The 27338-nt window shown below is 44.1% G+C and overlaps 1 protein-coding gene across 1 annotated transcript in view; it reads left to right on the forward strand.

The window, feature by feature from the left end:
* The window catches only part of MEGF11 (multiple EGF like domains 11), a 268042-nt gene that overhangs the window by 210929 nt on the left and 29775 nt on the right, over nucleotides 1–27338 (forward strand). The window contains 7 exon segments of the mRNA XM_032699606.1: nucleotides 1329–1449; nucleotides 2990–3153; nucleotides 3585–3687; nucleotides 17263–17409; nucleotides 19995–20129; nucleotides 23457–23585; nucleotides 26586–26714. Of these exon segments, the coding sequence (XP_032555497.1) occupies nucleotides 1329–1449; nucleotides 2990–3153; nucleotides 3585–3687; nucleotides 17263–17409; nucleotides 19995–20129; nucleotides 23457–23585; nucleotides 26586–26714 (928 nt within the window).

Consider the following 27338-nt stretch of genomic DNA (forward strand, 5'->3'; position numbering starts at 1 on the left):
CCGAAGTTTTTTGTAGAAAATAGGATGAGTCACAGTGGTGTGAGGCAGAACTGCTGTAGAAAGCATAGGGGGGGGTTATGGTGCTCAGAAATCTGTCCATGTTTCCTTTTGCTGTCTCAGTGTCTGATGTGTGATGTACAGGTTCCTGGAGGTAACTTGCCACGACACAGGGAACCTGACGTGGTGTGCGTTTATCTCCTGATAAATGGATCCTCCTGTCAAACAGCAAAGCCTCTCACCTGCAAAAACACATTTTGGCCAATGTCTTTTCCCCTGAGCTATGGTATAGGTCACACCGTGCAATGTAGGTGCTTTTTAACCTGGAGTAGGTTCTCTTTCTCTGACATAGAACTAAGTCATTAAAGAGTGACTCACTGAAGTAGTAAATTTAGGAGCTAGTTTGTGATGTGAAAGGCAGGACTACACAAAGAATCAAAAATACCTTGTATGTGCTAATGTGTGTAGGCCCAACCATGGCACTTAGTAAGTTTATTAAGGCTTAAACCTCAGTGAGGTTAAACCACAATTCCTTTAAACCTTATTGTGCTCATATTTTAATTCCCTTGTTGTATCAGATGAACAGTATTGGTAAGAATTATGTCTCTCAACCGCACAAGCTGATCAGTGCATACAGTGTTACCAGAATGTACTGTTGAAATATGCTATATTTCTGTAAAATATAAGTATTTCCTCTCCTTTTCCTCCCTTTCCCCACACCTGGAGCAGAAACAGGACAGGCCTTGTGTTCTGCTGTATGCCTTCTCTCTCTGACATACACATCCCTCCTGTTCAGCCTTCTTCCTAAAGTCCCAATCTCATGCAAATTAATTGAAAACAAGTGCAGGTACCAGCTATGCATCAAAAAGCTCTGATGCACCTGCCATGTCATTTTCCTCTCTGCCAATCTGTGCAAGATGAGCATGCACGAGATCCTTTAGCTTTTTATCAACCCTGTTCTTGGAATATATTTCCCCAGAAATGCAGAGCAATCTTTGCACGGTTTCAGACTGTATATTTTGTGATTAGTGTTTCGTAAGTGATGTTTTGCTTAATGATCTAACATCTGTTCTAGGAGGTTTGTTTTTGTAACTTCCCCACCTCCCGCTGAACGAATGCCAGAAACTTGTCCCTTTCCTCCAAGTCAATCAAAGCACTAATTGCATCATAATCAGGGGAAGCAGCAGTGACTGCTCAAGTGCTGAAGGCTCAGCAATCAACTCACAACTCTCTGCTCTCTGTGTGGAGAGAGAAAGGCTCTCTGTGCCGAGATGGGAATTTCCCGCAATCCTGATTTCTTGAGCTGACTCTGGGGTTTTTTGGGTTTGCAGGGAGAGGACTGCACCATCCCCTGCATGGCAGGAACCTACGGAACCAATTGCTCCTCAGTTTGTAACTGCAAGAACGACGGTGCCTGTTCCCCTGTGGACGGGCTGTGCTACTGCAAAGAAGGTAAACAAAATTAAGATTTGGCCATTGTTGGCAATTTGGCATCAGTGCTTCTCCCCTTTTGAAGTGGCACAGCTGTGCAGTCAGTAACCCCACTATTTTCTTGTCTGCCCAAGTATCCAAGCTCAACAGGGGCTTGACTGGATGTTTTGTTTCTGCCTTGAGCAGGGGCCAGGCTTCCCTGCTCTGCTCCAGGAACAGGTCACAGAACTAAGTGTGTTTGGCAGAGCCTCAGCTCCTCTCCAGAGGAAATGCAAAGCAATGCCCAGATCATTGGGATGGTTTTCTTTATCCCTTTGCTGCCCTGTTTCTCCAGGATTTCAAAGCCCCTGTTCTCCCTCCCTGCCTGGAGTGGCACACTGGGCGCAGAGGCAGAGGCAGCTTCCTGCCTGTCTTTCCTCCATCCCATTGCTCTGTTCTGTGCCTGGCCATGTTTATCCTCACCAGATCTGGCCTGACCTGCAGACTGCCTGCCCATCTCAACCTTGGGCTGGCCCCAGTCCTGCTGATCTGGGCTACTGGCTGATCCCAGCTGCCAGCCCCACGCTGGGACTGTGGGGTGGGCCCTGGCTCTCTGCCCTTGCTGCCACCCTCAGCTGCCCATCCTCCCTGTGCCCTGACACTGGGACACCCCAGCCATGTACAGGTGTCCTCTGTCCCCTGAGTCTGCAAGGGGTCTTTTATCTGGGGAAACCAGAAAGTCTTACCTGCTCCAGAGTCTCTCTGCAAGACTGACAACTTTTCTTCCCCCATATGTCCATAATTCCCTCATGTGCTTGGTGGTGAGCATAACCCATGTATCCATCCAGCAATCCCCTGAGAAATCTTGCACTGCTCCACAGCACAGTGTGTCTTATGTTCCCCCAGAATCCCAACATGAGCTATGCCTGTCTGACACACATAAGCCCTAAACCAGAAGTGAGGCAAATAACGATAAAATCTGGCATTTCAAACATGAATTAATGGATCACTGTAGAACCCCATTTAATGAGGGATTATAAACCATGAGTTACTGCTCAACTCCATTACATACAGCTGCAGTGTAATGAAAGTCATTGTGTGGCTGGTAGTTAAGATTTGAGCCTTAATGGCTAGAAATGATGGCCTTGGTCTTTTTTTAGGTGTAATAGCTGCTTTATATTAAATAGCATTGTCAAAAAAAAGATAAAATAGGAGGCAAGAAACAGGCAGCATCAAATGGCAAGTTTCTTGCATCCCCAGGGGTCAGCAGGTCTGCAGCCTGACAGGCAGCACAGCCTCTCTTGTGCTGCCCCAGCAGTTCCCAGAGAGGCACCAGAGACCTTAATCTGGTAGGAGCCAACACAGTGACACCTTCATCCATCCCCCTCTGCATGTACAGGTGCTGGGAGATGAAGCTGGGAGGTCATAATAAAAGGGTCAATCTTTGACCCCAAAACAGTCTTAATTTACATTAAGAAACTGGTCCTAGAATCACAGAGCTGCTGCTGCCTTTCTTGCTGTCTCTACCTCACTTTTTTCATGAAAACATCCCAAATGCTCTTTGTCTCTCCTGTTTCTTTAGGCTGGCAAGGAGTGGATTGCTCTATTCCATGTTCAAGTGGAAGTTGGGGTCTGAACTGTAACCAGACGTGTTCCTGCACCAACGGAGCTGCCTGCAGGCCAGCAGATGGCTTCTGCCTCTGCTCCCCGGGATGGCAGGGGGAGTTCTGTGAGCAGCCCTGCCCTGTGAGTACCACTGGGGCAGTTCTGTGCCCAGCCCTGCCCTGGGAGTAGCACTGGGGTGCTCTTACACCCCCTTTAAACCACAGCCCTGCTGAACACCGAGTAGGGCAGCATCTCATTTTGCCTGGCGGTGTCTGAAGGAAATCATGTGTAAATAACAAATTGGGGTTCTAGCAGCTGAGTGGATGTATTATACTTTGCATTATATTTTATCAGAGCTGTTGCTGTGTTATCTGCATTTTCTTGAGCATCATTTTTTAAAGTGATTCTTCATTTGGTTCTGTACAGAAACATTAGGCACTGAGTTTCTATCTTCTCTGTATGTTAATTTAAAAGATGCGACTCAGCATTAAGAGAGACATGATAGATGCTTTTGCACATTTCAGAACAAAAAACTGATTACTGAGAGCCTTTTTTTATTTATATTTTTGAAGGATGGAACATATGGTCTTAATTGCAGTGAGCGTTGTGACTGTAACCACGCCGATGGGTGTGACCCTGTCACTGGGTACTGCTGCTGCCTCGCAGGCTGGACAGGTAAAATTAAGAATTACCTTGGTAAACCTTGGGGGTTTTGTTGATTTTGGGGGTTTTGTTGAGTTGTTTTGCTTTGCTGTTGCATCGTTTATAGCACTGGACTTGTGACTGCAACCTTTTAAATAATAGATTGAGACAAGATCAGCTGAACTCGCCCATATTTGAATCACTGGTGATGGTGACGATAATTGGCATTCATTAAATTTGTATTCAGATGAGCTGAAGATGGCTCCAAACCTAGAGCCAGATGTTAGCCTTCTGGAAGAGCATCCTCAGGAGGAATGCAGATCAGCTGGAAATCCTGCAGAGTTTTTCTCCTTGAACAGCCCTTTCCACAGGGGTGCAGCTGTGGGCCGGCAGATCCCGGGAACGTCGTACCTGGGATGCAGATGGGGCTTTTCTGAATGCTAAGAGTCGATACAGCTGCTCCATCCTACAAAACTCAGATTTTTCCCCATTTTCCTGTGCTTCTTGTCACACAGAAGGGCAGTTACAGGGAGCAGATCAGTGCTGCTGTGACAGAGCTCTCGTGGTGACACAGCAGCAGAGAGGAAAATTCTGTGAAGTCGGAGAGTCCAGGCTGGAGATCTCAGTGCAATTAGACCTGCACTTGACTCCACACTGATGGTCTCTTTGCCAGCCCTTGACAGCTGACACAACAGCAGTGGGGGGCAAGTTATTGACCCAACCAGTATTTTACACTTAGCTGCCTAAAATGCTGGTTAATGTCCCTCCGCTCTCTGTCGAGGCCCTGGGGGGAGATAAAGTTCTGTTCTTGCCCATAACTGCAGAACCACCAGTGGCACTGACAGTCAAATTGCATTTATATTAACAGTGAGTCATTTGGAAAATTTAATTGTTTTTCAAACAAGTACCAAGCTGAAGGAATGTGTGGAGCAAGGCAGGCTGCTCAGGCAGCCAGGGTTTGGGATCCTGTCACCTTTCCCCTTCGTTTATGCCTTAAAGCAATGCATGCCTTCTGTTTCTGGTGGAGAGGACACACACTCAGCTCCCAGCAGCATGAAGCAAAAGCAGTGAAATTATGCCCAGAACATACAATGGAAATAATCTTTTAAGAAGTAAATAAAATTGTAAAAATAGGACGTTCTGCACATTGCTTACAACAAAGTTACTTTTTAAGGATACTGGGCCTGCACTGAAAAGGGCATTTTTCCTCCAAGAAAATCCATTTTATAATCTCACTAGTATCCCCTCCTCCATCCCCTTGCCTTCCTCACTGGCTGGAGTGCATTCATCTCTCTTTGCCATCAATATATCCATCTATCAAGCTTTACAACTCTCCTGTGCATTATTGATGATCAGCAGAGAAACAGCTGGTGGGCTTTTCCTGTAGCCATTGTGAGTTTCTTCAAGGGAGAAAATGGTTTTTAGAAGTACAATAAATTGAAGAGAGATATTTATACACACTTATTTTTAAAGTTTATTACACATCCTTCTGGAGGTAGCAATCCAGAGGAAACTGCTGGAAATGAACTTTGCAGGCTGTGCAGACTGAAAGGGTGGCTTTTTCTCGAAGGCATTTGCAACAAATACTTTGTGCTTGCTCCCATGCACATCTGTAAATGAACTTCACCTGCAGATACTAATTACTCTAAGTAAAGGTAAAAGTAATTTCTGATGTCCTCCTTCTTTTAATTTCCATATTGGGCAAGATAAATGTGTATTACCTTGCAGGGGATTAGCTGCAGCCTAAGCACTTTATCCTTCAATGTGCCCCTGCAGTTCTGGAACTCCTTCTTCAGGATCACATTTCAGGGAGGAAAATATTATGTTCATATCCAAGACCAAGTTGGAGTTGAGAGGTTGACAGGGCCGTGTAAGGTGGAAATGTTGATAGACAGAGCCAACATGTGTTTTGTCAATTCTCCTTCCAATGTTTTTTCCACTTGGCTTAGCACCAGACACAAGGATACATTCTGCTCATACTAGTTTGAAAGTATGTAATTTAAGAAACTCTTCAGCTAGATAATTATATTTTCATATTAAGGAGTGTGGCATCAGTGAAAGATTAATCTTATCTGCAGTTGTTGTGAACTGGGCCATGATGTGTATTGCGGTGCATTTTATAAATATGAGGTGATAAATAATTCAGGCTGAAATTTTTGCTTTCTGGTTTTGGTACTAATTAGGCATGGCCTGAAAAAGATCAGAAAAGTTCAGGATCATGGAACATCTGAAGGTTTTCCTGCCCACTCACACCAGACACAGAATTCACGTGGCTTTCTGATCCTAATAGCCACAAAACTTCATCTGAAACCAGCATATTCTGTGTGTTCATCCCAGACGTGGGACTCCCTCTTGATGTCGGTGTTTTATGTAAAGATCAAGGGGAAGATTGAACCCATTTTCTTTAAAGAGGTTTCAAGATGTTCCTCATATAAACCTTCAGGGACTGATGGATGGTAAGGGAATGGAGGAGGACTAAGAGAGGAAGGAAGGAGGCCTGTCAAGAGGAGCACACAATGTAAGTTAATAGCAGTCTGCCATCCTTTTATGATGTCATGACTGCCACCCATCAGGACTCTTATTGAGGACAGTGACCTTCTGTGGGTACCAGCTGGAGGAAGGTAATTTTCAGGAGCTGAATGTACCTGGCAGATGGGAAGATGATGAAGAGATTCCCACATATCAACCAGGAGATCACAAAGCTGTGCAAAGCAGCTGGATGCATAAATAAGCACACTGGCAACAAGCTGCTCCGAGACGTGCATATTCCCTTTCCATTGAGTTCCGTGGGGAATTGCATGTGTGCAGCCAAAGGCAGGAGTTAGATCAGATCTAGAGATGACTGAACCCTGGTGCTATTGCTGAAAATTATCTGGCCAAGCACACAGGCACATGGAATCACAAATGCCTTCGGAGGAAGCAGAACAAGCAGGACATTTGTGCTTAGAAATCAAAAAACACATTGCATAAAGGCTCTCATGTGGTGCAAAGTGAAACTTGTTCAAATGTTGGCCAAAGTCAGATCTGTGACCTGATGCAGAGGTGAGTTCCCTCCACATGAAGGAAATGTGGGATGCAGTAACACCAAGGGCTCAGCCTTGCACTGGATGGAGTTCTCCAGCTTGTACCAGCACTGCATCCACATAACCTCACCTGTACAAATAGTACCCTGGAAATGCAAAGGAGAGGTGATCATATCTACTGCTGATTCAAAAAGGAAAAGTGTAGCCCTCAGAGGATCAAGTCTTGACTGATCAGACTGTTTTCTAAGGATTAATAAGGGTCTCTGGCTCCTGCTCTGCCGTGCATTTTATACACAGACACTTCAGTGCTTGCAGCTCTGTGTGTGTGTGTGCATAGGTACCTCAGAGCTCCCAACATACCAGTCATTTGTGGAAGAGGGGTTATGTTGTGTACATTTAGGTTAGAACGAAAATGCTTGAAGTTGGAGTGCTTGGCTGCTAATTGCATTTGGTTAATTAGGGATCCTGCACACACGGAATCTGTGGAGGGAATGGAAGCACAGAAACACCCTGTGGTGGAGCAGCTCCTGGAAGCCCTTTGCAAGCAAACAGGTCCTGGAATAGCAGGCAGCAATCTCATCTTTCCCAGGTGCAACCTCCTCTCCTGGGTGCTCAGTGACAATGTTAAGGTCATAAATATCAATTAGTCTCCTCTTACTTAATGAATAACCTGAAGCTGGACAGAAAAGGACCAGCTGCCCTGGTGGCCCTGTGGGGTGAGCAGGGAGGACGTGGATGACAAAGTTCCTGTGGTGGGTGCAGTGCTGGTGGCCCTGGAGGTGACAGCTCCAGCCAAGCCATGTGGGGTTTGCAGGATGAGCTGCAAACCCCCTCGGGCTGGTCCTCCCTCCTCGGGGGGGCTGCTGACAGCACGTTTTGTGCCAGAAACAGCTTTCTCAGGTACCAGCTGGTCAAAATCACGTAGCCTTCAGCTGGTTCACTCAGTACAAACCTCAGTAATTAACTTAGTCATGGCTGCTGGCCTGGCTTTTAATTTCTGGAGGTGTTTCCTTTGTGCTTGACCTGAGGCAGGTGAGGGCTCTCTGGGAGGTCAGACCCAGCTGGTGCCCATCCTGCCTCCAAGACCCGGGTCCGTCCTCCTCCCAGTCAGACATCCTGCTCCCAGACAGGTTACAGAAGGAAAGCCACAGGCCTGGCTGCTCTTCACACCGAGCTCTGCTCCTCCCTCTGATGAGTCTGTGCTTCAGGTTAATTGGGGCAAGTGTGTCTTTTGTAACCTTTCAGCTGTTACAGGGGGATTAAATAACAAGCAATCTACAGGGGGACATGTTCGTGCTTCTAAATGTTAAGGTCAGTTAAAATCCTGTTTATCTGAATTCCTTTAATCTGAAATGCTGTCTTATCTGCAGCTTGTTCTGCCTCTCCCTTTTTGTCTGGTGCTCTGGTTTTGCAGATGCTATCTCAGTTATCCACTGAGCTGGTTAATCAGAGGCTTCTCTCAATAGGAAAGCCAAAGTTTATTCAGTTTATTTTAACATCCCAAAGATGTGTGGGGAAAACGAAGTGCTGCTGTGAGATGGAAAACATAAAAGGGTACATCCCATAGTTAATTATAAAAGAAGCCCTCATAGATTTTCCTTAATTAATCAGGATGGCAAACACAGGTATGGAAATGATCTGTGCTGAGGAACAAACATCTTGTTATTGCCTTGGTGCTTTTCACCTTCAGGCTTCATTCCTGTCTCATAAGAGCAGCCTCCTCCTTTGCTGTTACATCCAGGAAATCAAAATACATATTTCCCTGTCCTTTACAACCTCGATAACTTCCATACATTGCCAGCAACATAAACCTTAATTGTCTCTTATCATGTCCAGGTCTGCAGCCCAGTAGTTGTGGGAGTCTGGAGTTGTAGGATTTCCACGTGTGGTGGTGTGAGGGAGTTAATGGGGTCACCAGTGTCACTGGTCACAGGTCAGGTGAGCTCTGAGGGAGGATGTGGCTGTGAGCATTTGCAGGCTGCCAGTGACATCTGCACTGTCACTCAAACACAGAAACATGTTTCTTCCCTCCTGTGGACACATTAATTCAGGAAAACTGATAAGCCTGTTACTCAAGGGAAGGCCTTTTTGAATTTTAAAGAAACAGTGGCCACTTTGACGGGGAGCTCTAAGGTATTTTTAACTTCACTTTCTCGGAATTCTTTGCAAGAAAGCGAAAAACCTTTGAAATAATAAAAAAAACCCCCAACTCTTTCCATAAAGTGCATTTTGTTTGTACTAATAGGACTTTTCTTCCATTACAGCAGTTTCCAATTTATAATTTTAGGGCCAGATCCTGTCCTCAGCTGAAACCCAAATAATTCTCTTGTCAGTAATAGATCAACCCCACGAGCATGTTGATATAATTGGGAGCTGACTTTTCCATGCATATTTAAAGCCAGAAAAGAATCTAGGGCTTGTTTCATGCACCTCCAGGTTTTTAGCTGAAAATCCACAGTATTTTAGAATTCACAGTGTCGTGGGTTGGCTTTTTTTTTTTTTTTCCCATCAGACTGTTTCATACCATTGGTTTGTAACACAGAGCCTAAAATATCAGGATGGGGCAATAGTAAGTTCCTATTAAACGTGCATTTTCTAGATGTCTAATCCCATTATCTACACCGTATTTTGCATTTATCACTTTTGGCAGTCTTATCCCAGATTTTTAAATTAATAATTTATTTCTGTGATTATTCTGTATCCTTACATTAGCTTTAAACAGACAGGAAAACTAGAAATTTCCAGAGTCAGTCTAAAATGGTGCATTTTAGCCTCTCTTCTGGCCTCTGCCTTTCTAATGTGGGAATCTTTTCCATGTGAAAAGGTGTGCTTACTCTCTGGATTCGACAAGTGCCCTTTAGTCTATGAATGTAAGATAAGCTTATTAGAAATTAGCTTTAATTTTTCATTGACTTAATTTCAAGTGAGTTGATAAGATTTTAATGTCAGGCTGTGCTTAAAAATTCTCTCTTTGACAGGAACCTTTAAGGATGGTTCCTGCTGATACAGGGCTAATTTTCAAAAATCTGAATTATGAAGTTATATCAAAGACTTCATTGATGTCCTGACATTAATTATGTCTGTGTCTTCCTTGGCAGGTAGCTGGGGGGGCTCTTGGTTCTCATCTGAGTGAGGTTTGGTTGTGTTTGTCCTGTGCCAGATTTTGTATATATCTCACCTTTTGTAAAATCAGTTGGATTTTTGCCACTCATTCAGTGGGAGTTGGATCAGACCCTTAGACTATAATTAGCATCTGCAGTAAGGCTACTGCTAAACTTCAGCATGTATGCAAATCATTGCAGTATTAAGTCTTACAAACAGAAGATATACAAGTTCACCTATCTTTGTATTTATTTTTAGGTTTATTTTCACTTATTAAAAGACAGCTTTTAAATTTATGAGGAAAGACATAGCTTGGATGGCATCCTGGATGATGCTAATTTAATGGGTTCTAAAAACATGAAACTCCATTCTAGAGGTACCCAACCCATTTTCCATTTTAACATGGAGCCATTCTATATATAAGCTTGGCTGTGTGTACAATAGTCACCTATAAATAAATGTGGGCGAGAAACAGTGAAAAATTATTTGTGCACGTTTCAGCAGATGAAATCCTGGATGTTTGACATGCTGTGTGTGGAAGGAGAGAAGGAAGGATCACTCAGTAAACAGCCTGCAAGCTAAAATGGGGTGTACATAAATATATAGAGAGGAGACTATTGACAAGAGCATGCAGTGACAGGACAAGGGGGAATGGCTACAGGCTGACAGAGGAGGGTTAGATGGGATATTAGAAAAATAGAAAAATTCTTTATACCCTCTTCTTCCCTGTGAGGGAGATGAGACTCTGTCACAGTTGCCCAGAGAAGCTGTGGCTGCCCCATCCCTGCAAGTGTCCAAGGCTGGGTTGGATGGGACTTGGGGCAACCTGGGATAGTGGAAGGTGTCCCTGCCCACGGCAGGGGGTGGAATGAGATGAGCTTTAATGTCCTTTCCCACCCAAACCATTTTGGAATTCTGTGATTCCATTTTTTATATCTATCTATCTATCTATATATGTATATCTATCTATATATATATAGATATGTTTTTGGTGAAAGAGTTTGCAGTGAGAAGTGTTGTAAACATCTTCCTCCCTGTTCTACACCAAGGAGAAAAGGTTGAATTTCAGTCAACATTATTAACACAAAAGGCTTTGGTTGTACCCCAGCTCTTGCTAAGCTGCTCTTCTTTCATGGCTCAGGGGCTGGAACATTTTTGGCTGGGAAAACAATGCAGTTTTTCCCACTTACAAGTTCCTCCCTCCTGTTTACCTGCTGATGGTCTGCTTGGATCTTCCCCAAGTTTCTCTTCCCATTCCTGAAACTGTGTCCAGTGTTTGAGGAGTAGGAAGGAATCACTCTAAAGGGCTGCATGAGCTTAACTCCTTTTAGCACCATTTTCTTCAGGTCTGCCCCTTCTGCTCATGGAAACCCTTCCTCCTTCTGTAGTGCACCCTGGAGAATACCCTGGAGCAAAGGGAACCACATCATCCTTAATTTTAGCAAACATTTTTACTTACCTCATTTCTTGTGAGGTAGGTCTCTTGCCTCAAAAGCTTTTATTGCATAAATTCCCCGGGTTGGGTGATTCATATCTGGAGATTTCTCTAGATAATTAAAAATAGGGGTAGGATTAGAGCTCCACAGAGGTGCATTAGGCTCTGAGTATATTACTGGCAGAAAAACACTTACATTAATGGGTGCATAAATCGCCCATGCAAAGATGAGAGAAGGGACAAGTTAGAATTTTTCACTGGCTGCAGGGAAAGGCTTATTCTTCATTATTTAGGACCAGATCACAGAGCTTCCATTTAGATTGATGGGCTGTTACACTCAGGAGCTGCCCCTGCAAAGCCCAGGGGTGAACGATACCTGGCGAGGGAGGGAGGGGCTCCATGGCACCAGTGTGGGGAAAAAGTCAGTTAAAAAAGCATTTGAGAACACCGCAGAAGTTCACAGATAATGTGAGTGTGGCTGCTGTTATCTCTGTTGAGTAGTTTCACTATATAAAAACAAAAATAGCTTATTTGCAGACTGGATGAGCAGCCATCAATTCTTAATGTTTCCATTTAATTTTATGAGAGATCTCTTTATGTTTTCTTCTATCTGCTGCCCTCCCCACACTGATTTTCTCATTCTTCAGCATTCTTAAATGCTGAGCTGTCAGGAATTGAGCTGTGGTGCTTCTGACTGGATCTCAGTCAAACACTTCAGGGTTTGCCTCAGGTAGGAATAAATATAAAGACGCAAAAAGTGATGGAAAAGCATCAAGAATTCTTTGTGAACTCTTGTTTGTGTGCTGTCATAACCCCTCTGAGCAGCTGATCCACAGCTTGGACAGGTCTTTCTTTATGTTCTTATTGCATTTTCTACTGCCTTTGATAGACTCAAGCAGCAAAATAGGAAAGCACATGGATCTAATCTCAAATACAAGGCTGATTTAAATAGAATTGATAGGGACAACATAAGTGTAACAGCAATAAGTGCTGGGGAAAGAGAAGAGAATCAGGTTAAAGGATCAAAGACCAAAGATCCCAGCCAAGCGTGACTCACCAAACTCAGGCCTCCACAGCATTGCCTGCAAAATCCAGTGCCTATTTTTGCATGAAAAGCAGTTCTTTCCAAAGCTATTCAAATGCCAGAAATAAGAGATTATTATGACTTCATGTCATGTTGAAAGACAGGTGGAGGAGAGCACAATGTTTGTGTTGGATTCAAACGTCTGCTGAAATCGTTCCTGTCATTCCTAATTGATGTTGCATCTGTCTTTGCATTGGGACTATTGAGGGGAAAGAAAAAAAAAAGCTGAAGATCTTATTCAGAGAAATAATTACAGTTATACACTGGTAGATGTAAAATTAAAGTACATGGGGGGAAGGGAGTTACATCCTATAATTCATCAAATTCCTCCGTCCCTGAAAAATAATTAGATGCTGGGCAGCACACAGGCACTGCTGCAGAGGCTACTGTCAGGGGGATAGCAGTGGTCAAAAATAGGCCACTGGTTCTCATTTATTCCGTCCATTTTTGCTCTTCTATTGTGTTTAGAGTATTAGTTTCCAACTGTCCAGAGACACAGCACAGAAACAATGGCAGGCTTTATTAAGAGCCAGAGATGTAATCCCCAGGCACGAGTGCAATTGCAGAAGTAAGCTGGAGAGGGGAAAAAGGGAGTTTTACTTATATCTGCCTTTCAGGAATTTTACCCTCCAAAGTCCTTCAGTGTGATGTAGTTACAGGCAGCACTAAATCTGCATTAGTTTGACAAACTTTCTTGAAGCCACTGAAGATTATTAATGGAAGCAGCCTATGAAGGAGATCTTCAATAGGTGCCTCACATCCCAGTTGTATGGCCTGGAGGGTTTTTTTTTTTCCTTTTTCTTGCTCCTTTTCCTGCTGGTTGTATGGATGTTTAGCTTAATCCATCCCAGCCTGAATCTGTAAATTTTAATACAAAGAACCGACTTCATCTGGTAAAAATTGCAGCTGCTCCATGAAAACCAGTGACATTGAGGGACCAGACACCCCCCTCTCTGGCCACTCTGCACCAGAGCTGGGCTGTAATACATGGTTTATGTTACTGGGATAAAACATTTGTCACTGGTGGGTTTCCATCAGCCAGTGCTGTTGCCAGACACTGAGTTGTTCCAAGGGCTGGAGCCCCTCTGCTCTGGAGCCAGGCTGGGAGACCTGGAGAAGAGAAGACTCTGGGAGACCTTAGAGCCCCTTCCAGGGCCTAAAGGGGCTCCAAAGAGAGCTGGAGAGGGACCTGGGACAAGGGATGGAGGGACAGGACAAGGGGGAATGGCTTCCCACTGCCAGAGGGCAGGGTTAGATGGGATATTGGGAAGGAATTCTTCCCTGTGAAGGTGGGGAGGCCCTGGCACAGGTTGCCCAGAGAAGCTGTGGCTGCCCCTGGATCCCTGGATTCTCTTCCTCCCCTACCTCTCTCCCTGCTGGTGTCCTTTATCAAGATACCAGTTACAGTTCCACATAGGAACCCACTGGCTTCCCCTGTGGGAAATCTGGGATGGAGTTATACCAGACACTCCTTATGTCCCAGACAGCAGCTGCTTGGCCACTTGGTGGTAAACTGTCCTGGTGGTAAAGTGTCTCCTGTAAGGAGAAAGGCCTTGGAAGAGCTGTCCCATGTAGCTGTCCCTGAGAACAGGGCAGCTGTGACTGCTCTGGTGGGTTCAGCTCAGCCCAGGTTGTGTTTTCCACAGCACTTCAGGCCCTTAGGGCTGGTTTTCCTTCCCACTGTGTGTGCAGAGCAGGTTGGTGTGGGGAAGGGGGAGTGAAGCCACTGCTGGGACTGTCAGCTCAATACTGTGTACAGAGCAGGCCAGAGGACAGCAGTGGGAATCCCACTGGAGAGCAGTCAGTGTTTGCAGAAATCCAATACCCCAAATCCACACCAGGACAGGGAGGGTTTGTGGCTGCTATGTCACAGACTGAGTTAAAGCCACAGTGGACTCTGCTCTTCCCTGGGCTCTGCCTTACTGCAAGAGTGCAAAGTCTTTGCCCACATCCAGTGGATAGCTACAATTTTATGTAAGTTATGTGAATTTCAGTTACAGTTCACCCCCAGAACATTGTTTAAGAAGGTCTTGGAAGTGTAATTTTATACCAGTGTCTGCAATTGTGAACCACAGCCTCAGGCTGGAAGATAATTCCCTGGTATCCAGGCAATGGAGTTTATGTATAGAACTGCTTCCTGCAGCTTCAAGGACTTCTTCTTCTGATAGTTGTCTTTCTAATTTCTGTATCAATGCTTGTGAAACCAGGATTTTGTTCATAAATTAGGAACCTGTGTTTGTAAGGCGAGATAATACAGAGGTGTGTCAACTTCAGCAGTTTTTATAGTTCTGGAAATTGAAAAGTAATTGCTTATCAGAAATGTTCATCAGCAAGGCCCAACGTAAATACTGAAGTTTTACATTACAGAAGGTTCCTGCTCCACTGACTCCAACTGCAAAGTAGCTGGGAGGGATGGACCTTCCCCTTCATGCACCCCCAGGGTAGGGAATTTTGAAATGAAGGTGCTTCTTCTAGCACAGTTCCATAAGACACGCGTGACCAGGTGCAGTTTTAACTTCTCATTTACATTTGCAATTCAGTGTGTGGGGGAGCCTCCAAGAAGAAAATCTTCCATGAGAATTAACTTGGAGCAATATAAAGTGATAAAAACCGATTGCAGACCCATCTTGGTTGTCTTCTGGAGATGTATAAATAAATAAGTGCTGTAATGGGTGTCAGTGGCTTCTAGAAGGTTTCCTTTTCTCCCTTTACATTTTCTTACAACAATCAGCTCCACAATGACTCATTCCCTTCGTTAGGAGTGGGAAGACATCCCTCATTACTCATTACTAAAGGAAGGACTTTGCTGCTGCACAGAACAGCCCTGGCATTTTAATTCAAGTTCCTTCCATGAGAAAGGAGCCAGTGTCATTCTTCCCCAAACTTTGTCAAAAAGAGACAAGAAATAATGCTGTTTAATTGTCCCAGTTTATAAATAGCCCATTCACAGTGACAGAATTGTAATTTTAGTGCTGCAGTCGGGAGGAAAAATACAGATTTTTCTACATTTGTGCCTGAATTTCATTGCTGGGAGCTCACGCTGAGACACTCAAAGCTATAAATGATCATATATGTGTATTTATAAATACAAAATGCATTTATTTATTTACAATTTCTTGTCTGACTTTTTAATTACAGAGCACTGTAGATGTATTACATAAATGCACACACAAAGCATTTGTTGTTTAAGTAATCCAAGGATATATTTGATTTCAAACTGAGCAGGGAAGACTGTTTAAAATAATTGTTTTTCTTGATTTTACTAATACAAATGTTCCTTGTCTCTTTTTGCACTCCCCTTTTTCAGATTTATTTACTTAGATAGGAAGGAATTGAGCTTGTATTAAGTTTTTACTGTATTTTAATGTGGTTTTTATTAAGCTCTACAGCATGGACCCTGCCTCTTTATAAATAAAGCTATGATCATGTATTACTAGAAACCACATTTCAAACTGTACTTTTGCCAGACTTGGTTAAGATTTTCTAGGAAGGGACATTATAATTGTGTGATTAATCTTCAGAAAAGGGAAATTTTGGCTCTGCAGTATTTCTTACTGTATTAACTTCAGAGATTTATAAAACCAACTTGAAGCTGCACCGTAAGTGTATTTATAATGACTTTTAGCTGATTTAATAATCCTCCAAGTTGGGTGGCTGTACAGATCACAGCCTCCCAACTGCAGTGCATTACCTGTGGCATCCAGATGAAGTTATCAGAGGTGCAGGAAATTACTTGGGATTGTGTTTCTCGGTGGAGATGCACTAATCCAACCTCTGGCCGCGGCGGGGGCTCCTGGAGCCCGGGGACGCTTTTATCCCATTATGCAGCAGGGCCATGTGCATGGATGATAAAGAACATCTTGCTGTTGAAAGCCCAGCTGAGGCGTGTGGGCCCCGCCAGGTCAGCCGGGAGGAGCCCGGGGTGGTGGCATGGGCAGGAAAATTTTCCAAGCTGGGTCTGTGATTCATTTTTCCTGGTGTTATCATAAGTCTCCCCTGCCAGTGCCACTCCCTGCAGCTGGCACTGCTTAATGACCCTCTTAGTTCTTGATCCTGCAAATGGTTTTCCATCCAAGGAGCCCTTGATCATGCAAATAGCTCTGCTAATTGCAGGTGGTGGTACTGCCTTCTCCCAGCCGACACCAGATCCTTAGATCACATTTATATATGACAAACCGTGGCACAAGGTTGTTTTTTAAAACCTACCAGTTAAAACAAAACCCGTTGAAACCATGCTAGAAGCCTCATGTTAAGTTTTTTGGCCCTGTGCCTTTTTTTGGTGTTTCCAAGCTTTGCTTTTCATGATAATAAATATCAAACAACCACCCTGGGAACAACTGGGGCTGGATTGGCAGGTCTCAGTCTCCATTTAACATGCAGATGATCAGCCTGTGCTCACATATGGCCACTTGCTAGATCAGAACTTAGTTCATTATCACAGAACTGGAGAGCTCTGGGTGGACGTGGGGTATGTGCACAAAACCCCAGAGCACACTGCCTTAAGCAAGGAAGGGAACAGAACACAGCACAGAGCTGAATTTACTTGTGTTCAAGAATCCAAACACTTCAATATGTTTTTCAGAGCCCTGATTTTTCTTTTTTAGGTCTTCCAATTCACAACAGGTAAGTAATCAGACTTCAATCAACTGCCTATTTCCAGACCAGTTATTTGAGCTATTTTGTGACTTTAAAGCAATTCCTGACCTTCATCTCTCAGATGACATGCAGAGTTTCTTTAATGGTGCTGAGGACTGAACAGGAGCCCACTAACACCTGCAGAACTCACCTCTCTGGCGTTTTCTTAATTTTCACTTTATTAAGCAGATAAAAGGAGAGCTGTTTCCTTCCCAGGCTCCCTCGTTGGCTCTGCGAGGGGCTGCGAGGCATCAGTCCAGCCAAAAGTTTCTTTGATCAGTGAGCAGAGTAAGCTGTGGGGAACCTAATGTGTGTCATTATGTCTTTAGGCATCCACTGCGACAACATCTGCACCCAGGGCCGCTGGGGCCCCAACTGCTCCATCTCGTGCAGCTGTGAGAACGGGGGATCCTGCTCCCCGGAGGATGGCACCTGCGACTGCGCCCCGGGATACAGGGGACCCTTGTGCCAGAGAAGTAAGATTTTCCATTCCTGGCAGGAGCAAAGCAGGTGGAAATGCTCCTTTGTGACACCAGTCAGACAAACCCACAGTCTCTGAGCTGCTTTAGCTCCCTAAGGGCAAAGCACAGCCTAAAAAGTGCTGCTGGATCAGGAAGTCAGGGCTCCACTGCACGGAGTCGTGCCCTGTGTTTCTTCTTCTGGTCTACTGCACCTGGAAGTCACAGGTGACCTGAAAGGAGCAACACCTTTCCATACCAAACCTGGCAGGACACGGATCTGCAGGGAAGTCAGGAGACCTTTTAAACAGAATCAGCTATGACCCGTCACATAATGACAAGTGGATGAGCCTTGGCATCAAAATAACAAGTCTCTGTTTTCTTATATACCAGAAAAAGAAACACAGCAGCCTGAAATAGCTCCTGTCTGATGCTCTGCTGCTACATATTAAAATGTGCCGAGCAGATAAAACCCCTCTCATTTGCTTTATCTGGGAAGCTGCATTTGCCCCCGTAGGGACCCTAATTCACTGATCCAAACTACACACAACCATCTTCCTGTGTAAACAAGAAGTGGATTTGTCTTTCTTTTCTGCAGCAGCTCTTCTTCTTCTTCTTCCTGTAAGACATTCTGCATTCCCAGTTCATACAGCCCCTTTGATTTCACCAGTTACACTCGACACTAGAACACACTCATCTCTAAAAATAATTTGTAGCTGACAGTTTTTATTTAAAGCCATTATAACGATGACCTCTAGCACTGCTGTAGTTAATGGCCTATAAGCATTTCCATTATAAACCCCAATTTCCAGGTGCTTCAGCATATCTATGTAGCTGTAAAACCTCTCTCCAAGGCTAAAATGTGGTGCTTAGAGCTTCAGGGAATTGGGGAAGGAAATGTTTCACGAATTTGAAACCTTAAGAGTGCAAAACTTCCAGAAGTTAATAGTTTCTGACCTTTCTGAGATGAAAAAAACCAGCTTAGTTTTATCAGCTGATGGCACATAGGCTACAAGAGGCAAACCTTGTTCCCAGTTTGCAAGCCCAGTAATCAGGTTGCTCCCCAAGGACATTTGCTAGGGTTCTAATGGGAGAAATTTTCTTCCTGTGAATGCTTCTGCTATTGCCTCGTGTTGCTGAAATGCCTCTGTGAGCACATGGCATGGGAATTCAACTTGCTTCCATCTCTTCTGTGGGATTCAGGCTCAAGCCTACCTGGTGAGGAGGACACCTCCGTGGGTGAGGGTGGCTTTAGCTTGCTAAGCTTGCTCTCAAAACCATCCACATTTTTCTCTTGGAAATTCATTTAGAAACAGAATTTAGCCTGTGCAGGCAGCACTGAAGATGATACTGAAGATGATTCTCAGCCAACTTGTTCTGTCGGTGTAATCAGGATTACATGAGACAACCGGGATGGTTTAGTGCTCTTAAGCCTGCAGAAATGTCTCCAGCAATGATCCAGGGTGTTTTATAGCTGGTATATATATCAACAAACCTGTCAGCTAAGTTCCAGCTGGAAATGTGCAGTGGTGTAAGAACCTGACACCCTCTGTGAACATACAGACCAAGAGAAAATTCTCATTTGGTGGAAAAATAGAACGGACGTGATAAAGTAACCACTGAGCTGGAACTGTAGAACAGAGAGTCACAGGAGTAAAAATAAAAACACATAAAGTCATTTTTACAGCCACTTACTGCAATTTAACATTTCTTTGTGTTATCTGTTGCAGTGAATGTTTGGACAGCAAATGGTTTTTCACCCTGCATGTGCTTAGAAGCAACAATCTGTGTTTAGAAGAGATACTGAGCCCTAATCTTGGCTCTCTACCCTGTGTACAAATTCTATAATAATCTCAGGTTTTAGGCAAATTAAGCACACAGTTCATGACAAGTTTCCTCAGCTATCCTGTGTCATTACTGATGCAAATCAGGTGATTTTATATGCTGTTAACATAATTACCATCTTTAGATTCTGTTCATCACTGATGGCTGCAGCTCCTGCCATGATAAACTGTCTGCCCCAGGTGAACACAGGTATCACACCTCATAGGTTTGGAAATCAGCTTTTGACATAGTTGTTTAGACATAAAATATTGTTTCCTAATACACCTTCTCTGAATTCTCAGCTCAGTTTCCAAAGGAAATGGTATTCTGAGTTTCTGTTGTCTCTACATGTGTGTGTTTCTCTTCCTATCTTAAAAGCTTTGGAATGTGTTATTATCCATATCTGCAGTAGGCTCTGAGGTCTCAAACATCTTAAACTCCCATGTTTTGTTGAAGAGTTTATCTGGAGCAGGTTAGAGAGACTCAAATGAATGTCCTGAGAGGGGGAGGCTGCTGAGAACTCCACTGTGTTATTGAATAGCCAGGGACTTACATGAGGTCGGAAGGTGGGAATGTTTGAGCACAGGAGCAGTTTTCCTCAGAGCTTACCCTTCATTAGACATGGAACAATCCCACAGGCTTCATCCTTTCAGCTGTCCACAAAACCGTGTTTTTATAAATAAAGAAATAATAGTTTGGGATTAAGACAGAATTGTCGAGCTCTCAGCAATGAGAAAACTTTGGAGAACCTGTGACAGCTGATTTTGTTTTGTTTCCAGTTTGCCCCCCTGGTTTTTATGGACACCACTGTGGCCAGCCCTGCCCCCAGTGTGTGCACAGCAATGGTCCTTGTCACCACGTGTCGGGACACTGCGACTGCCTGCCTGGATTCTTTGGCCCTCTCTGCAACCAAGGTACTGAGCCCCAAACCCCCAAATTCCACCTCCTTTCCTAAGTGTCTGTGACTTTGCAGCAAGGCCCATCACAAGGTTCCTGCCTTTTTCCCTTGTTTCAGCAGTTTAGATCCGAAGAAATTCTTTACTTCAGAGGGGAAATGCAAATAGGTACTTAGTCACCCTTTTGTAAATATGATGTGCTCCTGGTTTCATAAATCCAGGTCTGCAGTGCTGGATTGAACTGACTATGGAATGAGACACCTGCTGTAAATACATCAGCATCCAATGGGGTCATTTTTCTTTCTGCTCAGCCTCTCCTCCCCTGCATGTTGATGGCACCTTCATGGGATCTTTTGCAGCAGGACCTGTGGGTTCTGGTTAAGGGCAAGGCCAGCTCAGGTGCACAAGCCCAAACACCCAGTTACTGTTTACAGCTCATTTGCACTGTGTAGGACCTGGTTGGGAATAGCTGAAGTCATGGACACGAGTGCAGGACACAGAAAAGTTTGCAATGAGGCAGAGAAAGTGAGTTAGTTTTCACAGGTGAAGAGCAGCTTCAGCTCTCCCACATACCCATCCCCTTTCTGTTCCTTTGGAAGTTACTCCATTTTTAACTGTGTTTGATTTTCAGTTTTATCCTAAAAATACCCACAGAAGCATTCAGTATTCTGTAGTCTCAGTGGTTGCATCCTGCTGGGGGTGTTTCCTGCACAGGTATTTAAAACAGGTGACTGCCCTTTGTGAAGTCACCATCCCTGCAAAAAATTGAGTGACACTTCTTAATGACCTGCTTGTCAGTAAGTTGGGAATTGCAGGCAGCACTTATGCAAAATCATTAAACATGGAGTAAGTATGTGCTGTATTTCCTGTGCTGTATAGTCAACTAAACATTATACCAATTAATTTATTAAAATGAACATATTTCAGTGAATTTGTCCATTTTATGTGAAACGTTAGCCAGATTTCAAAGCATAAGCAGGTCTAATTATCCTCTTAAGAAAACTATTTTATTTTTGCTCAGATGTTCAGCACTTCTGGTTTTACTTTGAAATGTTGATCTATCCAGTAAATTAATTTTAAAATATTCATGTCCTAATTAAAATCAATTTGTGTTGCAGTTTGTCATAATGAGTTAACATGTAACTTTATTTTGTAGAAAGAAAAATGTTAATTAATGTTTTCCATTAAAAAAATGTGAAATGAAGATTTCACTTTGGAATTTTCATCTCCTTGTGCCATCTCCTTTCTGGCAGCAGGAACATTCTTCCACCAGCAGCACATGCTTGTGAGGAGCTGTGTAACCCCCCCCAAAATTGCACAGGATTCCGAGCTACAAATGACTAAACAGCTGTTTTATGAATATCTTTCACAATCATGTAGCAAGATGGATTGATAATAACTTGTTATCGCTGCTGGAACACACCTGACATCCCACAGGGACTTTGGGAGTCCCACTTCAGAGCTTTTATGGCTAATTAACATCACTGTCTGGGTTGTACAATCAGATTGCTCCCGAGGAAAGCAGCACCAGGCCTTGCTTTACAGCTCTGTTTAAAACTGGTTGAGACATTTAAAAAGGGCTTGTGTTTGGATCTCACATCCTCACGAGAGAGCTGACGTGTCAATCCACAACCAGGTTGTTTCAATTAAGGGGAACAACCATTTGGTCGTCCGTCTGTGTTGACATTCCAGAGGGCATCATCCCATTTCCCAGAGACAGGAGGTGCTCCTGGGGAAAGAACAGCTCTCCCTGTGTGCACCAGATCGGTGCTTTTGTGAGGTGTGACCTGGTGCCTTTGCCAGCAGCTCTGTTTGGATCACAAATCTCGTCCTGATCCATTAGCATTCCATGTTGCAGTACAAATCAGCTCCTATTCTGAGGAAGTCTTTAGAGAACTACTTTTTTTGTACCTATAAAAAATCATTGAGGTGATGTTATCTATCTCCATCTTAAAGATGCCATAAATAGTGCATGGAGCTGCTGGATATGGAGCATTGGAAGTGACTGATGGTGTGGCCTCTGCAAGAGCCTGGGCTGACAGATCATTTCAGTTTTTGCTCTGCCTGTGATTTGAGGGCTTTGCTTTCCTCCTCTCTTTGTGTCTGTGTATTGTTCTTTTCACTGTGGCTGTATATTGGGTTTAGTTTTATCTCTTTCCAGTTAGGAGCTGTTCTGTTTAGCACATAATTTGAAAGCCAAACCCAACTTTATCCACTCCTACAGATAAGTCCACAGTATATAGAAATACAGAAAACAATACTCTGCACATTCATAGCTTTCTGCTGTAGTAAGAGTAGAGGATGGCATATTATATAAAAACCAATGAATCACAGCTCAGGATTTCAATCTGTGGCTGATTCACAGTCAGGATAGATTGAGGTCACCTGCAGAGACTACTTTTGAGAAAGTGAGAGAGGCTGAAGTGGTAAAACAGCTGCATAATTCAGGGAAGTGCCTTAATCACTTTTTTGACATCGCTATTATTTACCAGGATACAAGTCCAGTTCCATTTGTTACACTCTTTGCAAAGATGGACTGTATGTTTTATCTTATTTTGAAAATACATCTGTTTTTGTCAGGGAACACAGCCAATAAGAGCCCAGAAATGAAACATTTCATTCGTTACTGAGCAGAGCTTTCCATCAACTTTAACGTTAAAGATTTCCAATAATTTGGTGGGAGGTTGAAGATCTACATGTCTATTAGTTTTCTGTCACTGTGCTTGGGCTCTTAGAGGATGACTCTGGAAAAATAAATTTAGAGTTTCTTTCCTTCCAACTTCAGGACTAAGCCAGGTGGGCACACAGGGATAGGTGCTGATTTTTTTGGATGCGGCACATCTATTTAGCAGCTCTCAGTCAAACATATATATATAATCCTTGGGAACCACATTTGCAACTTAATTGCTTCCCCTTTCCAAGTGTCCAGATCAATCCCTTCCAGCCACTCACTCGTGGTGGCTGCTGCTCATTGAATTCTCCTCAACTTCCCTGTTCTCTTCCTCTGCCAATAACCCCTTTTCTCTCTTTGTCTCTCCTCTTCTCATCCTTCTATACTGCCCTTCAATAATTGGAATCTTCTTACTATATTGGCTTCATTTTCCAGCAGAAAAATGGATTTTGAGATCACTTTTTCCTATTGTTTTTATGATTGGGATGTGAGCAAAAAAAAAAAAAGAACTCGAATACTTTCTGCCTTTTCCTTCTTTCCAGAAGGTCGTTGCCTGTTCGGCTTCATCGAAGAAAAACATTGAGATTAATTTTATCTCTAATTGCTAAATGTTAAACTGTGGCTTCTTCATGTCCATTCTGAAGAGCCCTCAGTAACCTGCCTTGTGTTTCCAGTGTGTCCCAGTGGGAAATACGGGAAGGACTGTGCCGAGGTGTGTCAGTGCACCGAGAACGGGACGTGCAATCCCATCGACGGATCCTGCCAGTGCTTCCCAGGCTGGATAGGCATGGACTGCTCTCAGAGTAAGCAAAGTGTTGTCCTCCCACCTCTGCTTCAAAATGACATATTTTTGTGTTTGCTTACTGTTTTCTGAAAGTTAGAGACAGGTTCTGGGGAAATCCCTGAGGTTTACAGCCTGGTTTACAGCCACTGCCTTACTCTCTTTATGGCTTATTTCTCTTAATTAATCTAAGTTAGCTCTGGATTGAATTAGTTTCTGCATTTGGAGTTTGCAGAAGCAGTGACTGGCTTTTATTCCAGGAAAGGGAGGTCACAAGCTCTTATCAGAAAAGAAAGCTCCATGCTCCCTTTTAATTTCTAGCTGCATTCCCTTTTATTTATTTTTTTGAAATCATTTTCTTTCAGCTATTACATTTAGAATTTATTAACCAGTAAATGTTTTCATGTACCAACCCCCCAGAATTGAGAAATTAGGCAGCTGAAATATTTCTATGAAATGTAATTTAATTGTAAAAGTCAACGTGGGCTTGGAGGGATGGAGGATTTCTTCTTGAAAATTGCCCAGGTAGAAGATTGGCATTTGCTGATCCCAAAGTGTCATTTCCTGAGAGCATCCCTTAATTGAAGCTGGATCACAGAGGAAGGCAATATCCGATCATTCAGAAATGTTACTTCATATTCAGGATACAACTAGCATATTAGACAGCATTCCAGAGTAAAATATATTAAACTTCAAGTGATAAAGCAGGAATCGGATAAAAACAGACGGCTGTAATTTTGCTTTTATTGTGTGTCTTCCACAGGCAGAATATTGCTGTCACTCAAAAATGGGGGGGGGGGGGGAGAAAAAAAGAAAGCTGCTCAGATTCCTCATTATATTTAGCCATGTAATTGGGAAATGACTGTTAGTTTCTGTTAACCTTGACAAAAGATGGTTTTTCTTGGAGAGCGACCATTGCCGGCCCAGGAGGCAGAAGGACCTGGTTGTAGCTGGTATGAGCCAAGGGGGAACGTGGCTGTCTCCTCAGTCACCTCCTTGTAAAGAGGGTGTAGCTCTCCCAAGGTGATCCTGGCCCACACCAGGCTCCCGTGGGCACCTGGCCTCACCTCCTGAGCTGTTTCCATCAGACCATTAACCTGGAATGACCCGCAGTCGGAGCTGCACAGGAGAGTTTTAGCTCCAACTCCAGAGCCAGTTCTGGATTCTCTGACAGACCCTGCAGCTCTACCTCACAAAGTAAAACTGGAGCAGGCTCCCCAGGGCAGCAGTCAGAGCACCAAGCCTGTCTGTGAGGCTCCTGGTGGGATTTTGGGGTGTCCTGTGCAGGGCCAGGAGTGGCACTCGATGATCCCGATGGCTCCCTTCCAACTCAGCACATTCTGTGATTCTATTTCTGGTTGCTTATAGCACAAATACTTCAGGCCAAGTCCTGGTCAGCTTTACATTGTGTGAGTTCAGTGACCTTTTGTTTGATTAACGTCATGGCAGGTTTTTTGGCTGCTCATTCTGGCTTTAGGGGTGTCTGTCATGTGCCAGAAACTTGCATTTATCGTCCAAGCAGGAGCCATTGGCATCCATGGAAGTAGGCATGGTTTCTGTACTTTCAGGTTTCCTGGGAACTGTGCCTTATTAATTCATGTCTTTAATAGCAAGCCATGGAAAGTGCTTTTTAAAGCAAAAATATAGTTGTTATATTGAAGGGCTATCATCATTTTGGATCTCTTAGTCTGGCACTAATAACTGTAACTTACTGCATTCATTTTTTTGGAGGGAGGCTTAAAATAACTTTTTAAAATATATATTAATATTGTACTTGTTGAAATATAAAATAGAGCCGGAGATTTTAATTTAATATTGGTCCCATCAACAAAAGCAATCTGAATTTGTGGATGGGAGTTCATATTGGAAGTTTTCTTTCCTTTTTTTACGTAATTGGAGCAGCACTTGGTGCTTCAACTGAATGTGGTAATTTTAGTGGTTGATTGCAAGCAAAGTAAACCTGAATAGCTGGGCTTTATTATGCAAGAATTCCAGAATGTCAAGAAGAAAATTAAATTACCTCCATATCTTACAACCCCAAGTCTAAATTGTCTTCACAGATAATGCCAGTAAGGCAGGGGGAGTGCCCAGAGCACACAGGGGGATGTGGTGTTGAGGGTCGCTGGTTCTGTGGTTCTCAGTGCAGAGCTGATCTCTCCACATGACCCACCTGGGGAATCATGGAATCCCAGGAAGGTTTGACTTGGAAGGGACCTTAAAGCTCAGCCAGTCCAGGCAGGGACAGCTTCCACTGTCCCAGACTGCTCCAAGGCCCATCCAACCTGGCCTTGGACACTTCCAGGGATCCAGGGGGAGCCACAGCTTCTCTGTGCAACCTGTGCCAGGGCCTCCCCACCCTCCCAGGGAAGAATTCCTTCCCAATATCCCATCTAACCCTACCCTCTAGCAGTGGGAAGCCATTCCCCCTGGTCCTGACACCAAAGGTCCTTGTCCCAAGTCCCTCTCCAGCTCTCCTGGAGCCCCTTTAGGCACTGGAAGGGGCTCTCAGGTCTCCTTGGAGTTTTTCCTTCTCCAGATGAACCCCCCCAGCTCTCCTAGCTTGTCCCCAGAGCAGAGGGGCTCCAGCCCTTGGAGCATCTCTGTGGCCTCCTCTGGACTTGCTCCAGCAGCTCCACATCCTTCTGGTGTTGGGGATTCCAGGGCTGGAGGCAGCTCTGCCTGTGGGATCTCACCTTTGCAGAGCAGAGGGGCACAATCCCCCCCTTGACCTGCAGGGAGAAATCCCTGTGCCAGGGCTTGACAGCAGGGGAGAAGCCACAGGTTGGCTCCAGGGTTTGCAGAGCAATATCTGGCTTGGAAGAGCCAGTCCCTGTCTGGGAATAGCCAGTCCCTGTCTGGGAAGAGCCAGTCTGTCCAGGAGTCGCTGCAGCTCTGCCGTGTGAGGTTCTGCCCTCGCTGGTGTCTCGCAGGTTCTCCCTTTGTCCTTGTTCCTCCTCAGCGCTGACACGGTATCACTACTCTTTTTTTTTTGTCAGCCGACAAATGTTTTTTGTTTCCATAGCCTGTCCCAGTGGGTTTTGGGGCCCTGACTGCTTTCATTCCTGCAACTGCCACAACGGAGCACTGTGCAGCCCCTACGATGGAGAGTGTCGATGTACCCACGGCTGGACGGGGCTCTTCTGCACTCAGCGTAAGCCTTCCAGGGACAGGGAATCTGTCAAAGTATGTGCTGCTACCTCGTGTCTCTCCCAAGTATTGCAGTCTTCCCTCGAAATCCACCTGCTTCTTACTCGGGATAACCTCACATCACCCCAAAGAAAACACTCCTGAAGCTTTCCGTGCTTTTTTGTGCCTTTAAAGGAAGGGCAAATAATTTAGATTATTGATTAATTGTCAGGATTTCCACAGTCCATGTCCCTGCTTGTTAAGGCCCCAGTACAGGTGGCCTGATTTAGGATTTCTCTTCCTAGTGCCAAATTACCAGCACTGTACAAGAGGAGATCCAATTCTGCTGAGCCTTTTAAGAGGACTCTTTCACTTGCAAGTAATTGATTGATCTCTGGTCTTTCAGAGAGTTTCTGTTTAGCATCTTCTTTCACCTCTTGAAAATGTGGTTTGTATAGATGGGTCAAGTTTTCATTCCTCTGGAACACTTCAGAGGCAATTCTGTAAGAGATGAGAAACATTACTTCAAGAAAATTGGCTGTCATAGTATTTCTGCATTTAGACCATCAAATAAATGTTCTTAAATACACACAGGCTGAAAATCCATAGATTTATAGGCCTACATGTTTTGTGCTGATAACGCATCTGA

The sequence above is a fragment of the Chiroxiphia lanceolata genome, chromosome 12 (genome assembly GCF_009829145.1).
Source record: "Chiroxiphia lanceolata isolate bChiLan1 chromosome 12, bChiLan1.pri, whole genome shotgun sequence".
Classification (NCBI taxonomy): Eukaryota; Metazoa; Chordata; class Aves; order Passeriformes; family Pipridae; genus Chiroxiphia; species Chiroxiphia lanceolata.